Below are 13,890 nucleotides of genomic sequence, written 5' to 3' on the forward strand. Positions count from 1 at the left end.
CACCTTTTACACAAATCAGGATCTCTAAAAATTAAAATTGTTTCATACGGCAGTTTTTTTTTCTTAGTGTTTAAAACTTTACTGTTGCTATGCATTTCTGTGGAACCTAAACCGACCGAGACTCTCAAAAAATATTTTATATGCTTTCTAAAATGCATAGAAAGAGCAAAGATACAAATTTTTTTTAAAATCCGAACCAAGGTGTCAAACTACGTTTTTTTTTTCGGGTTAAATTTACATGGCATGAAGGAGCAATTAAGATAATGTTAATAAAAAAATAAATTACTGAAGTAATAAATTAGTCGAGGTAGGGTAGCATATAATAAAACCACTTCGAAACTTTCTAGGTAATTGAAATATTTTCAGGATGCAAAAGGATTGAAATCTCAAACAAGACACGCCATTTTCGGCGATGGACACGCTTCAATGTCGACATGTTTACAAAAAAAAAAAAAAACGTTTATGAAAGAAATTGCAGTGGATGAAGATAGCTTGGGAAAAATAGGGAAAAGGCGAACCAAAAATGCTAGAAAAATTCGAATCTTTTCAGATTTAGAATGTGCAATTTCTGCAGAAACTGCAGATTTTCTACAAACATCTTCCAACTCAAGAGTGAATTTTGCACAAATTCCGCAGATTTCTTATAAATCAAAGTAAATCTAAAGTTCCTGCAAATGACTTATCGAATTCAGTATTTTTCGCGAGCTTTCCGCCAAGTTATCGTAATTTGCAAGAATTTCTTCTATTTAAAAAAAAATCTGTAGCACTTTTGCAAAAATTCTACCTTGAGTACAAAGATATTTGTTGAAAGTCTGCCGTTTCTGCAGAACTTTCACAAAAATCTGTAGAATTTCTGCAGAAAATTTGTCTGAGTTTTCCTCTCACATTTGAACAGAATTTTTCTGCAGCTCAGGCATCTGTTCTGCGACATACGTCGCAAATTTTGTAGTATTCTGCTTTGGGGGGTTGTTAGTTTGACTTTTCTAACATGCAAAACTTTCAAATGACATGTTAAATTTTCTTTAATTTGGCCTTTGTCCGAAATTTTGTTGTTGGATGTTTCCAGAAGAGGGGGTGTCAACATCATATGAGGTTCCTAGTATTAACAAGAAGTTCCGTCTAGAACTAGACGAGCCTACTTTCCCGTATACCCATACTACTTTCTAGTACCTGATCAATATTCTCAAAAATAGCTAAAATCGCAAATATTTGCAAACATATTTTTTTTAATATTTTAAGCTGATTTCTAGGAATAAAATATTCCTTACTTTTCTTCAAAAAAACGAACAAATAAAATAGCAGCACATTTTAAACAAAGCAGCTAATACACTTCTTTCCATTAAAAATTTTTTTTAACAGTTTCAAAACAAAAAAATAATAATAATAAGTTCATTAAAATAAATACATCATATAAAAAAAATCGTTTCTTTTTCACCTGTTGCCAAAAATAATTTTTTAAACGAATTAATGCACTTACCAAAATAAAAAAAAAACAATAAAATGTCAACTTAAAGAAATAATTTTCATTGTCAAAAGAAAAAAAAATCGTCTGCGCATATTTTTCGAGTTTATTCACCAAAAACTAAATACCTAAATTAAAACTTTAGCGTGAAAATAAAAACAAATCATATTAACAATAATTATTTCACAGTTAAAACCACAGCAGCGGAGTCGGAGTCAATCTCATTTTGGGATAAAAGAGTCGGAGTCGAATATCCAAGAATCGGAGTCAGTCATTTGTCCTGCGTGTATAAATGTTTGCCAAAGCTACGAAGTCAGAGTCGAAGTCGGGGAGTCGGAGTCCGATTAATTGTCGGGAACAGGAGTCAGAGTCGGTGTCAGGTGCCCCTAAATTCTCGGAGTCGGACTCGGGAGTAGGTCGTCAAGAGCTATTTCCAACAAAGTTTGTTTGAAGTAAATCCGCCTTTAAGTTCGGAATCTAAATTGACTTTCAGTTTCCCCTTTGGCGCTAATGTTAAGAGATTTGAACTGTTCAAAATTGAACGAAAAGTTGTTCAAATCAAAAAGATATTTTCGATACATGTTTTTTATCAAAAGTTTTTCCCTACAAAGTTTGTTTGAAGCCACTTCGCTTCTAAGTTCAAGATTTATTTTTGATTTGAATTTCCCCGTAGGCGCTAATGTTAAGTTTTTTGAACTGTTCAAAATTGAACGAGAAATTGTTCAAATCAAAAAATAAATTATGGGAATGAGATGTCCTCGCCGAGATCTTTCTAACAAAAAAAAATTTGTTCGAATCGGACTATTCATTCAAAAGTTATTAGGGGGGGACAGACAGACAGACCGACAGACATTTTTTCCCATCTCAATACCCTACTTTCTAATTTTTAATTTTTCAATATTTATCTAACTATTTTATTTATTTTTGACTTTTTTTTGTTTTTCGGGATATTTTTAAGATGTATTAAGCATTCTTTCATGCTTTTTTCTTCTTTCTCTGATTTTTACTGGGAAAGTAGGCTAAAAACAGCCCTATCTCTGAATTTAAAAAAAAAATTTTTTTTCATAATTATATATTTTTTGGTGAATGCTATCATGGCACAAATCGCTTTGTAATGATTCCCTCTTAATCTGGGCAAAAACCCATTTTACTTCAAAACTAACTCAATCGAAATTATTTTTATCTGTAAATAATTCAACAAAACTGTTAATTTAAAAAAGAAAACAAAAATAAAATCTTAAACCGAATGTTTTTCAATAGGGAGAAAAAATGTATGGGAAAAATTAAGTGGGCTGGGTGTGAAATGATTTTTGCAGATTGAGCTAGTTTTGATGCTAAACACATCATAACACATTTAACATTTAATGTTAAATGCTTGAATTTTAAAATTTTTGGAACAAGTGCAATAAAATATAACAGTTATTGTTTTATATTCTATGTTCTCCCTTATCTGCATAAATATGTTTGTGATCTCATTTTGTTCTCTCAAAACAAATTCACATAACATTTGTTTTGGGAACAATTAATTTTTGTCGAAAAAGTAATCATGAATTAATAAATGTTTTCCCTAAGTTGTGCCAAAAATTGATTGCAGCTCTAAATTAAAAATATGTGATTAAGAGAATGAAAATGCAGATAACTTCTCATCAAACACTTTTCTTTCTAAATTGTTCATAGTTTGATTCTTTTTTTTTTCTTCCCCGGAAATTTTTTGGTGCATACTTTCTTACAACTTACTGTGACTCTCTCATTCAAGAAATGCGTTGTAACTACATGAAAAACTATCCATTGATCATTCTTACACTTTTTAATAATAAGTTTGTATCTTATGGTTTAATCACAAATTATATTTATTGCTTTTATTGTTTTTTGGCAGGAAAGAAATATTTAAACATACAGAACAAATGGCTCAAGGAGATTTTTTATACACTGAGATCTACAGCTTTGACAGTCTTTTGAATGAAAGTGTACACACTTCCTCTTCTTTGTCTAACAAAGATGCGGAACAGTAAGTCATTTTGACTGAATTTCTTTTAATATTCAGGATCAGAATATGATTTATCTGTTGCAACAAAAATCTGTTGCAATATACGTATAAGTAGTCTTTCTGGAACATTTTACTTATATTATTTTGTGAAAACCCCTGTTTTTTTCATTTTCATATGGGTTCATGCAAACTAATCTTTTGGCATAAGATTTATGATCTGTCAGATCAAACAGAAGAAAATTGATAAAAAGATTAAAAAGATAAAATGAAAAAAAGTTATATACTTGTATGATTCTGAAGTTTATTTCTTGTAATGCTTTAAAAAAAATAATAATAAAATTAAAAAAAAAAAAATTAATTAATTTGAATTTTGACATTTTGAATTCAAATTATGTTTTTCGCAATCACTAGTGTGTGTATGTAGGCGTGTGTGTTTGTGTTGGGGGGGTGTGTGTTTGTGTGTAGGGGTATGTGTGTTTATGTCTGTGTGCTGCCATAAGTGTGTGGGTAGTTGTGTGTATGAATGTGGGTGTGGGGGGGTATGTGTATTTGTGTGTAGGCATATGTGTTTGAGTCTGTGTGCAGGCATGAATGTGTGGGTAGTTGTGTGTATGTGTTTGTGTATGTGTGTTTGTGTGTGTATGTGTGCGCGCGTGTGTGTAGTTGTGTATGTATGCGCGTGTGTGTAGGACATGGATGCAACCCAGAGACGGCTTTCGCTGTAGGAGCAACATCGTGAGGACCCAGTTGACGGTGATGGTGCAGAGGGTGGTAGTGGGAAAATAAAATGATAGGACATCAAAACAGTCAAGTGAGAACAATAAGCAATCGTGATTGCTCGAAAAAAAAAAAAAAAACCTGGGAAAACGGTTTTAAAATGTCAGGGGAAGCTTGGTTCTCAATTCACTGAGCTATTATCATTCTCATACCAGAGAGAAGTAGTGATTGTCCTCATTTTCTAGGGTTTGATTTGCTTATCAGTTCAGTTTGATATGCTGTTTACCATGCTTGTTGTATTTGAATGTAATTTACATACTTTGATTAAATTAATCAACAAAGCTTAATCTGCTTGGGTGTTCACCTTGTATACTTTTTATTTTTAATTAACAGTCATTAATTTCATATTGAACCAAGGTTGGCTTTCTGCCGGCAGAAACTAGTTTTTGCTGTACCAGTGGCAGAAACTGGTTATAACCGGTAAAAACCGGCAGAAACTGGCAAAAACTTAAAAGTGTCTTTAATAACTGAAGTAATTTGTAAATGATATTTGTTTTAAGTACACTAAAAAATTAAACATCATTTCATCATTTAAAAAAATAACATCCAGTGTTAGTGCCTTGATTTAGTTCAGAAAGGGAACTTTTCAATTGCAGAGGCTCATAGTATTTGGATTAATTTAACAAAGGATAAAAAATCATACGGAGGTGCTTAGAAAAGAGGAGTGACATATAGAATTAAACAGGCATTACTGATTGTAATTTTCTCACTTATCTCCTTCCTCTAAATTGTTTGCGATTGAAATTATCATGTCCTGTGCTTCAAGAAGAAAGTGCCTGAATTTTACTTGCCTAGATTTTGTACCTGATGTCACAGCTTTGCAAAACAAATTGGTCCCATTTCTCAAAACTTATTTTTCCAGTCAAATTTTTACCACAACCGCAGTTACTACATGGTGAACCAGTTATACAATAGATGAAAGTTTCACGAACATTGCTTGCTCCTTGATGCATTGTCTGCTAGCTCTTCTATTTAAAGAACATTCTAAAGTTTCTCATTTGTGCATATTCAATTGAGAATCTGTTTAGATTTTTGAAACCACCTTTTCTAAGAGGCAATTGCAGAGTCCAAGATGTAACATTTGATTTTGAATTGTGATAATTTTGTAATAAAATTACAGTGCTTTGGTCAACGATTAATTATTTTTTCCATGCATGTTCTGTTGTATATCAAGAATTAATTTTTCATTTTGTGAGTTTTTGCCAGTTTCTGCCACAAATGTGGCAGAAACTGGCACAAATGTGGCAGAAAGTGGTTTTTGCCATTCCGGTTTTAACCGGTTTCTACCAATGGTTTTAACCACCTCGGCAGAAACTTGCCAACCCTGTATTGGACAGAATTCAGTATATTTGTAGGTGCTATGTCTTCTGAAGAATATGGGGCTCTTGCCCTTTGTTTGAAATTTAGCTCAGAAATTGTCTTATATTTTAGTTAGGTATTTTCAAAGTCAATGACTTTACTTACATAGACACAGGGAGCAAAAACATGTGTAGAAAGGGTTTCTTTACAACACATAAGTGACTCCTTTCATCAGAAAACTTGCTTTAATTTCATAAGTATAGTTTTGACTCAATTGAAAATTTCTATTCTTATCTCATTGACAAGAAAAGCAGTATTTTAGGTGCACAGTCCTTTCTCTGCTCCACACCAACCTTTAAAAGGAAAAAAATCATCCCTAATACCCCTATGACTTCAGGATGTTTTTTTAAAACTCAACATGTGCTCTGCTGTGTTCAGATAAAGGGCAGTAACTGCAAATTTTTCATTTTCGCATTTTTATCATCTTTTGTACAATAACTTTACTATACAAGCTTGCTTATTTGGTTTCCTCTGAAAAAAACGTCTAATTCCTGTATTTCCCTATTGTTACTATAAATCCAACACACAATTCTTCAAATATCTTGAAAACTCATTTCTGCAGATACTGCCGTTTACCTGCACACATCAGTGCTGTGATCAATAAAGATCCGGCAATAACAATATAAATGTATATATATAGGGACAGACAAAAATTGTAAAATATTTATGATCTAGGAAATTTTTTAAGCACCAGACAAATTATTTCTCAGGTGGAAATTCTTTGCAGGAAAATTTAGTGTTAACATTGCTTCTAAAAAATTCTTGTTCTCATGGAACTAATCCAAGGTATTTTTTTAATCATGCAGGCAACCTGGCACACATGATTTGTTGAGTCCTGTGTACATTTGCATATAAAAACATTACTATCAAAATTTACTAATTGCAGATGCTTAAAAGTGATTGTATAAGTTTAATGTTTTTTCAACTTAACATTCCCTAATAGTAAATTACTTTAGAATTTGTTTATTTATTTAGTTATTGTTGTTTTGTAATTGTGTGTCAATATTTTACTGAATTTTGAGAGATTTTTTTTTTTTTTTATCAGTATTTATTCTGAACAATCATTTGATCATCTGCGATTCGAAGCAAGGTTCGAAAGTGGAAATTTAAGAAAAGTATTTTGGGTAAATCCAATTTATGTATCTGGTAGTGATGTAGTTCTAGTTCTATTTTCTCCATATTTCTAATTCACATCAAATAAAAACATGCTTATATTTTTCATAGAAAGGAAATGAAGAATACGACCTCATTCTGAATGCGGATATAAATTCTAAGTGCCATTTGCAATGGTTTTATTTTGAAGTCTCAGGAATGAAAGCTAATTGTCCATATACCTTCAACATTATCAATCTAGAGAAATCTACTAGTCAGTTTAATGAAGGTAACTATTTTAAATTTATGTAGGCATGTTTTATAAAAACTGAGAAGAACAAACTTTTTGTTTTGTAATTGTGGCAGCTTTTAGTGATGTGACTTAAATGAAGTTAAAGCTATTTTTCATCTAAGAGTTTTTAATGCCATAAAATCATTAATTTTTTTTTTATTGAGAAACTGAATTTTTTTTTTTGGTGGCTTTTTTTTTTTTTTTTGATTCTGTTTAGATATGTTAGAATTTCATCTGAAAGCAACTATATGAAGAGGCGGATACAGACTAACATTTTTGGGGAGAAGAGGGGTGGGGGTCAAGCTGAAAAATATAAAGTTTTGGGTATGAAAAATTTCTTGAACTATTTGGATCTCAATCAAAAACACCTAATATGCACCTAAGGTGCTGAATAGGGTATAAACTTCATTAATTAACTTTTGAGCTGATGAAAGAAAGTATTATTTCAAATATTTACTAAATCAAACAAGTAAAAAATTAAAAATATTATAGAAAACACTGACATTTTATTCATTAAGTATACACAACATGTATTTGCATGATATTCCTTCAATTTTGTATGCAATTATTAAATTATGGTCATATACAATAATGATGCATGCATAAAATTGTCGACAGTTTGGGGGGGGGGTCATGACACCCATGTTTTTCCCTTTTTATCCGCCCCTGACTACATGCTTATGAGATTCAATCTGCAGCTTGATTGTTTTCAAAAAATTGTTATCTTGATATGTCTAGTTGTTCATAAAGTAACTGTATGTAGAACAAACTGCCGCTGATAACAGAAAGTTGCTTGGGGAAAACGTTATCGTTTACCATATATTGGATCCTTATTTTAACTTTTGATAGCTTTCTAACATGAATTTCAAGTACAGGCATCCCTCGTATAACACAGTACTTGTACAATACGGTTTCAATATTACACGTATCAAATTTGCGATCATTATAATATGGTTTTGATACTACACGGTATGAAACTTGTATTTAATACATCATATTTTTGATATAGCACGAATGATATCTGTAAAAAAGATAGAATTTCATTTTTGTTTAATACATTCTGTTGATGTTTGATAACTCTAATAAGTTTTTACTTTGTTTTTTCTAAATTTGGTTTCGATATAACACAGTACACATCCCTTGATTTACATTATTCCTAAGTCTCGTATAACACGGTTTTGATATAGCACAATACATATTGACATGATTTTTACTATGTACATAATTAACTAGTGTAAAAAATAAGTTTAAAAGTTAGTTTTAAAAAGTCTCATATAACACGGTTTCAGTACTACATGAACGAATAAACCGTGTTATACAAGAACCCCCTGTACATCAATTTCAGTGACTATCTTGAGAATGTTATTGTAACGAAATTTTTTTGCTTGATTTCTTGTTTGAAGTGTTACATTTGAATAGATGTGTTGTAAAAAAAACACATTTTTAGCGATAATAAAATGTTGTCTTTTTGTAAATGTATGTTTCCTTCACAGGGATGTGTCCAGTTATGTTTTCTGTCAGGAATCATGTTGAAAAGAAACAAGGTTGGATGAGAGTGGGTTCCAATATTTGTTATTTTCGCAATCATTACACTCAAGGGCCTTCTACTAACTCAGTCTTACGAAATAAGCCTTATTACACTCTAACATTTAATGTGACTTTCCAGCATTCAAACGATGTCTGTTACTTCGCCTACCATTACTCATATACATTTTCTACATTACAGGTATGTCTGGTTAGTGTTTTAACCTTAAAATGATATTAGTTTAAAACCAGTATTAGAATTTCGAAACGAAATTACTGGTCTAGAGGACCAATACTCTAACCCAGGCAGGTAAACAGGAGTGTCTACAAATTTTTCTTCTCTTTGAAAAATATTTGTATTTTTGTCATTTATCTATTAGGATTGCCCAAATGAAAAGTGGGCAGGTTAAATAAAAATAATACTTTTAATGTAAATCAAATGTTTTTGCCATGAACATTGAAACACAGGTCCCAGCGTAACAGGTCGATTCCTTTGCTGTAGAAAGATCGGGGCTGATTCCTGAGGAAGTCCTGCACGGCTTCCTTCACTTCATCGTCAGAATGAAATTGTTTTCCCTGAAATTCTCTCTTAAGTGGTCCAAAGATGTGGAAGTCACAGGGTGACAAGTCCGGACTATACGGGGGTGCGCCGAAACTTCCCAATGAAATTTTTTAGGGTTGTCTGGGTTTCCTGGTAGACGTGTGGGCGAGTTTGTGGATGATAGTGTGAACCGTTCCTTTACTCAGGTTGAGTTTGTCACTGATTTCATGAATCTTAATCCTTTGATTAGCTTGGATCATTTCATTAATGAAGCCAATGGAATCATTGGTGATTTTGATGTTTGCTTCGCCCAGTCTCGGCAGATCCGATGTCGTTTGCAGCCCTTCTGAGAAACTTTTACACCACTTGTTTACAGTCATACAACCTAAACATTGGTCGCCACACACTGCTATCATTCGGTGATAGATGTCCGCATTGCGATCACCTTCCACAATCAGAAGCCGTACTACCGTGTGTTGTTCCAATCTGGACGCATTCATGGATAGCACAACTTTCCTTTCGTACAACTTCCTCAAATCATCATTCATTCTGAGGTTATCACACATGTTCACTTTTCATTTGGGCAAACCTTATAGTTTAGTTTTTGTTGCACAACCATACTCATTTGGTTTCTGCTGAAAATAAGGTATTTTGAACCATCAAATTCCAGTATTTTACAATATCTGCATGAAATGAAAAATGCATTTAAAAAAAACTTTGAAACTCATATTTGTAGATACTGCTATTTTCCTGTCCACGGCAGTAACTGGTTCTCAAATGTAGCTTACCCACTATAATATTAATGTAGAATATGTTTCAACATAAACTTGAAAGAATTTTTGCTCTCATGTGTTTCATTTTATATGAAATTTATATAAGCGGAATAATTGACTTCGATTTTATATTCAAACAATAAACTGATTTTACATCCAAGTTAATTCTATCTTAATGTAATTACGCAAAACAACTCTAAATATACTAATAAAATGGAAAGGATATATTGGCTACCAATAGTCACTGGCCTTGACAACGCCTCACTTTTATTTTGTAGTGGCTGGATTTGGTTTTTAGTACGCTTGAATGAGCGTACTATGATTTTCAACGTTATTTAAAACTATGTATGATGCAATCTCCTAAAGCAAACACATCTTATTTGTCAAAAGTTAAGTTGTTATCTCATATATATATATATATACATATTCTATTCAAAGCATCAAATAGTATCAATAAAGTATTAAAAAATATAAAGAATATTCTGTCTTTAAATATATTGCAATTTTAGCAGCATTTATTTTGAAATATACAATTAGATAATTAGATCACTACCTTCAAAAAGTGGCTACTAATTAAATTGTTACTACCACTCCTTGAAGACTGAGTAATTTCTCCAGTTTTGTCCTTTGTTAAACCCTAATAGGACTGTACAAATTGCTAATCCATCAGTTTGGGGAAAAGTAGAAACTGTATGCATTTTTCCATATAAAATGTAATTAAAACTAATTTATATACCTTTGTTTTCAGTTATCTTACAATATTTCAGTTCAAAACATAAATAACTGAATATTTATTGAATTTTTAAATATTTTTCTTTATTTCTTAATTTTGTGTAATTGCAGACTCACATACATTGCTGGCAAAACAGTTATGATTCAACGTGTATTTATTTCAAGAAAGATGAGCTGTGTAAAACATTGTCCGGAAACAATGTCCCGCTGCTAACCATAACCGCCAAACCTGTTGATTGTAAGATTTAGTTCTCAATTTTAATGATCATTTAGTTGAGTAATTACGTTTCTTGAGAGCCAAAGAAAATATGTTTTTCTTCTCCTTTCAGATCAACGTCCGTACATATTTCTTACTGCCCGAGTTCATCCTGGAGAAAGCAACTCATCATGGGTTATGAAAGGTATTTTTAGTTTGCATACTTTCAATTTGTTCTGTTATTTTATGCAGTTACTAGTAGTACCCGCACGGCTTTGCCCGTAGTAGAAAATTAGAAGGTCTTTTGGTTCGCCTGTATATTCTTTACTAATAATAAAGCTGAAAGTCTCTCTTTCTGGAGGATGTCTGGATCTCTGTGACGGGCATAGCGCCTAGACCGTTCGGCCGATATTCATGAAATTTGGCACAGAATTAGTTTGTAGTATGGGGGTGTGCACCTCAAAGCGATGTTTCGAAAATTCGATTTTGTTCTTTCTGTATTCCAATTTTAAGAACAGTTTACCGAGCAAGATTATCATAAGATGGATGAGTAAATTACCAAGTTATCATAACATGGAACCGTAACATGGGCAAGTCAATTGGCGAGAAATGCACCATACATTATTTGTTAATATACAGGCGAACCAAAAGATTTTTTAATTTTTCTACTACAGGCAAAGCCGTGCAGGTACCACTAGTTACATTAAGAGGAGCAAAATTAATTAAAGAGGAGCAAATTAATCCTTTTCAAATTTTTTAAAAAATGGGAGTTTTAAGAAATCTTACCTTTAAAGTCGTAACTTGGAAAATTTGATTTCCAAATTAACTTTTTAACGTTGTATGCATCTTAGGTTTACAATAAGTTACAACACCAAAATTTCATAAAAATGAATTAATATTTCATTATCTGTTTACAGGTTTTTCTCCTTCCCGTGAAGGGGGTGGGAATTGAAAAAATAAAACAAAATAAATAACTTTAAAAAGCCGGAGTCGGAGTCTGCCATTTTCCTTCTGACTCCGCAGCTTTGGTTTTTGCCTTAACTTGTCCAATCATCCAAACTTGGACCTGTCCTGATCAGTTGCGATAATACGCTAGCTATTGTATTAAGCTATTTCTTTATGGGAAAGGTTTTGAGGAAGGACTACTAGGCAAGTAAGAGGAGTCTTAAATTTCAATTATGATGCCAGACTTAAAAGGCTTAATATATATAGCCTGGAGAAAAGAAGGGCCAAAGGGGGACATGGTTCAATTGTTTAAATTTATCAAAATGAAAGATGTAGTGGGTTAATTTTTTGTACAAAAACCATTATGAGAGGTCATTGTTTTAAGCTTTTTAAATCTCAGGCTACCCTTGAAACGAGGAAATCTTACTTCTTTATCAGTGTTGTGGGCACTTGGAACAGCTTACCGGAAGAGGCTGTTATGAGTAAGGGGTAGATAGCTTTAAGAGGGCCTTTGATCTTCACTGGAGACTAATATACTGACTAGTCCCAGCATAACTGGACCCAAAGCCTCTTGCTGTTGGTCAAATTTATATTATAAGGTATGTTGGTCATCTATTTTGCTTGAAATTAGAGGAACAGAATAGAATTCATGCCTAAGACATTATAAACTCGAAAATAAATTGAAGTCAGATGATAAGGTTGATATAACTTCTAACTTGTGCTTGTGTCTAATAGCTTATGAGGGAGCTGAAACTAAAAATGATACAACTTGAAATGAAATTTCACGTCAGACTTGTGCTAGTCCTGAGCTGTTGAGCCATTCAGGAAAATCTTATATTTGAATAGCTTTTCTACCATTGCCAATAATGTTAGTATTTTTGTTTTGCCTTTGTTTGTGTTTTAGACTCATCATCTAGCATTAATGATTGAATTTGTTTCTTACAATTAGGCTCCATCGACTTCTTGCTTTGTAGTAAAGCCCACAGATTAAGAGACATGTATATATTTAAAATTATTCCAATGCTCAATCCTGATGGAGTTATCAATGGATGGTAAAATTCAAAATTTATTTTCTTTGAAAGACTATATTGTATGAATCTTTTTCCTGTAGCAGATACTTCACAAACAAAATTCCATGTCAACATACATTTTTAGTATTAATAGTACTGAATATATAGGTTGCAGCAATATGTTGCATATATGTATTCATTTTCCTTAGTATGGCAGCCCATGCTGGAATAGAATTTGTCTTCTATTATGTTATTAAATAAATTGTGTACAAACATGGCTACTGTGTGAGGAGAAAAGAATGTCTTTGGATATTGCTCTTATTCAGTTAGCATGGTTGAAAAAAAGAAATTTTGCTGATAATAGATCAGTTGTTCTAACACCATAGTGTGTTTAAGGTTTTGCTTTCAAGGACAAATATTTTTTTACATTTTAGAAATAAAAATTTAAAATGTATACAATTTGGAACATTTTAGTAGTCATCATTTGTTGTCAAATATGTGTATTTTTTATTTCAAATCTGTACTGTATTATCAGTTCATTTTATTTATACTTTTTTTCACAAGCAATATATAAGATGCTAACTTAGATATATAAACAAGATGTAAAAATCTTCCGTATGTTAAAGAGAAATTGCCGTCATAAGGCAAAAATACTTTTTTGGGTGCCTTCCAGAACTTGATATGTGACAAAAGAAGTGTGGCTACCCTACAGTCATCAGAACTTATTTTTATTTGTAAATAGTCAGTTATTCCTAATGTGAGCAACTTTGTGTAAAATTGAAAAGAAGTGGTGTTGCTGAGTTTGTGAGCAAATTAAGTGCTGGCCTCGTTATTTCTTAAGGTAACAAGACTACATTTTATGAATGTGAAGAGTGGCTCTCTTTGCTGCCTGTCCTTCATTTAATCGCCGGATACGACTTCATGCAGTGCCAGGGAAATTGTAGTACAGAGGAAATATTGATTTCTATACATGAAATACACCACCAGCTCAGTCATTTCCAGCCGAGGACTGCAGTTTTGTACTTTTTAGCATTCATCAGCCCGGCATAGGAAACTGACTGAGCTGGAGATGAAAAACCTCTTAAGGAAGCCAAGAGTGCCAAACGAAACTGCAGTCCTCGACTGGAAATGACTGAGCTGGTGGTGTATTTCATGTATTTCTGCTTTAGCCCTGGCTAATGGGCGGTAATTTAATGAATA

The 13,890-nt window shown here is 32.4% G+C and overlaps 1 protein-coding gene across 1 annotated transcript in view; it reads left to right on the top strand.

Annotated features, from left to right (window-relative positions):
* Positions 1 to 13,890, top strand: part of LOC129219895 (cytosolic carboxypeptidase 1-like) — a gene marked incomplete at its 5' end in the record, with an annotated part of 57,180 nt that overhangs the window by 25,319 nt on the left and 17,971 nt on the right. Inside the window, 7 exon segments of the mRNA XM_054854210.1 lie at positions 3,339 to 3,470; positions 6,631 to 6,709; positions 6,810 to 6,966; positions 8,463 to 8,695; positions 10,651 to 10,777; positions 10,869 to 10,940; positions 12,630 to 12,732. Coding sequence (XP_054710185.1) covers positions 3,339 to 3,470; positions 6,631 to 6,709; positions 6,810 to 6,966; positions 8,463 to 8,695; positions 10,651 to 10,777; positions 10,869 to 10,940; positions 12,630 to 12,732 — 903 coding nt within the window.

Source organism: Uloborus diversus, chromosome 4 (genome assembly GCF_026930045.1).
Source record: "Uloborus diversus isolate 005 chromosome 4, Udiv.v.3.1, whole genome shotgun sequence".
Taxonomy (NCBI): domain Eukaryota; kingdom Metazoa; phylum Arthropoda; class Arachnida; order Araneae; family Uloboridae; genus Uloborus; species Uloborus diversus.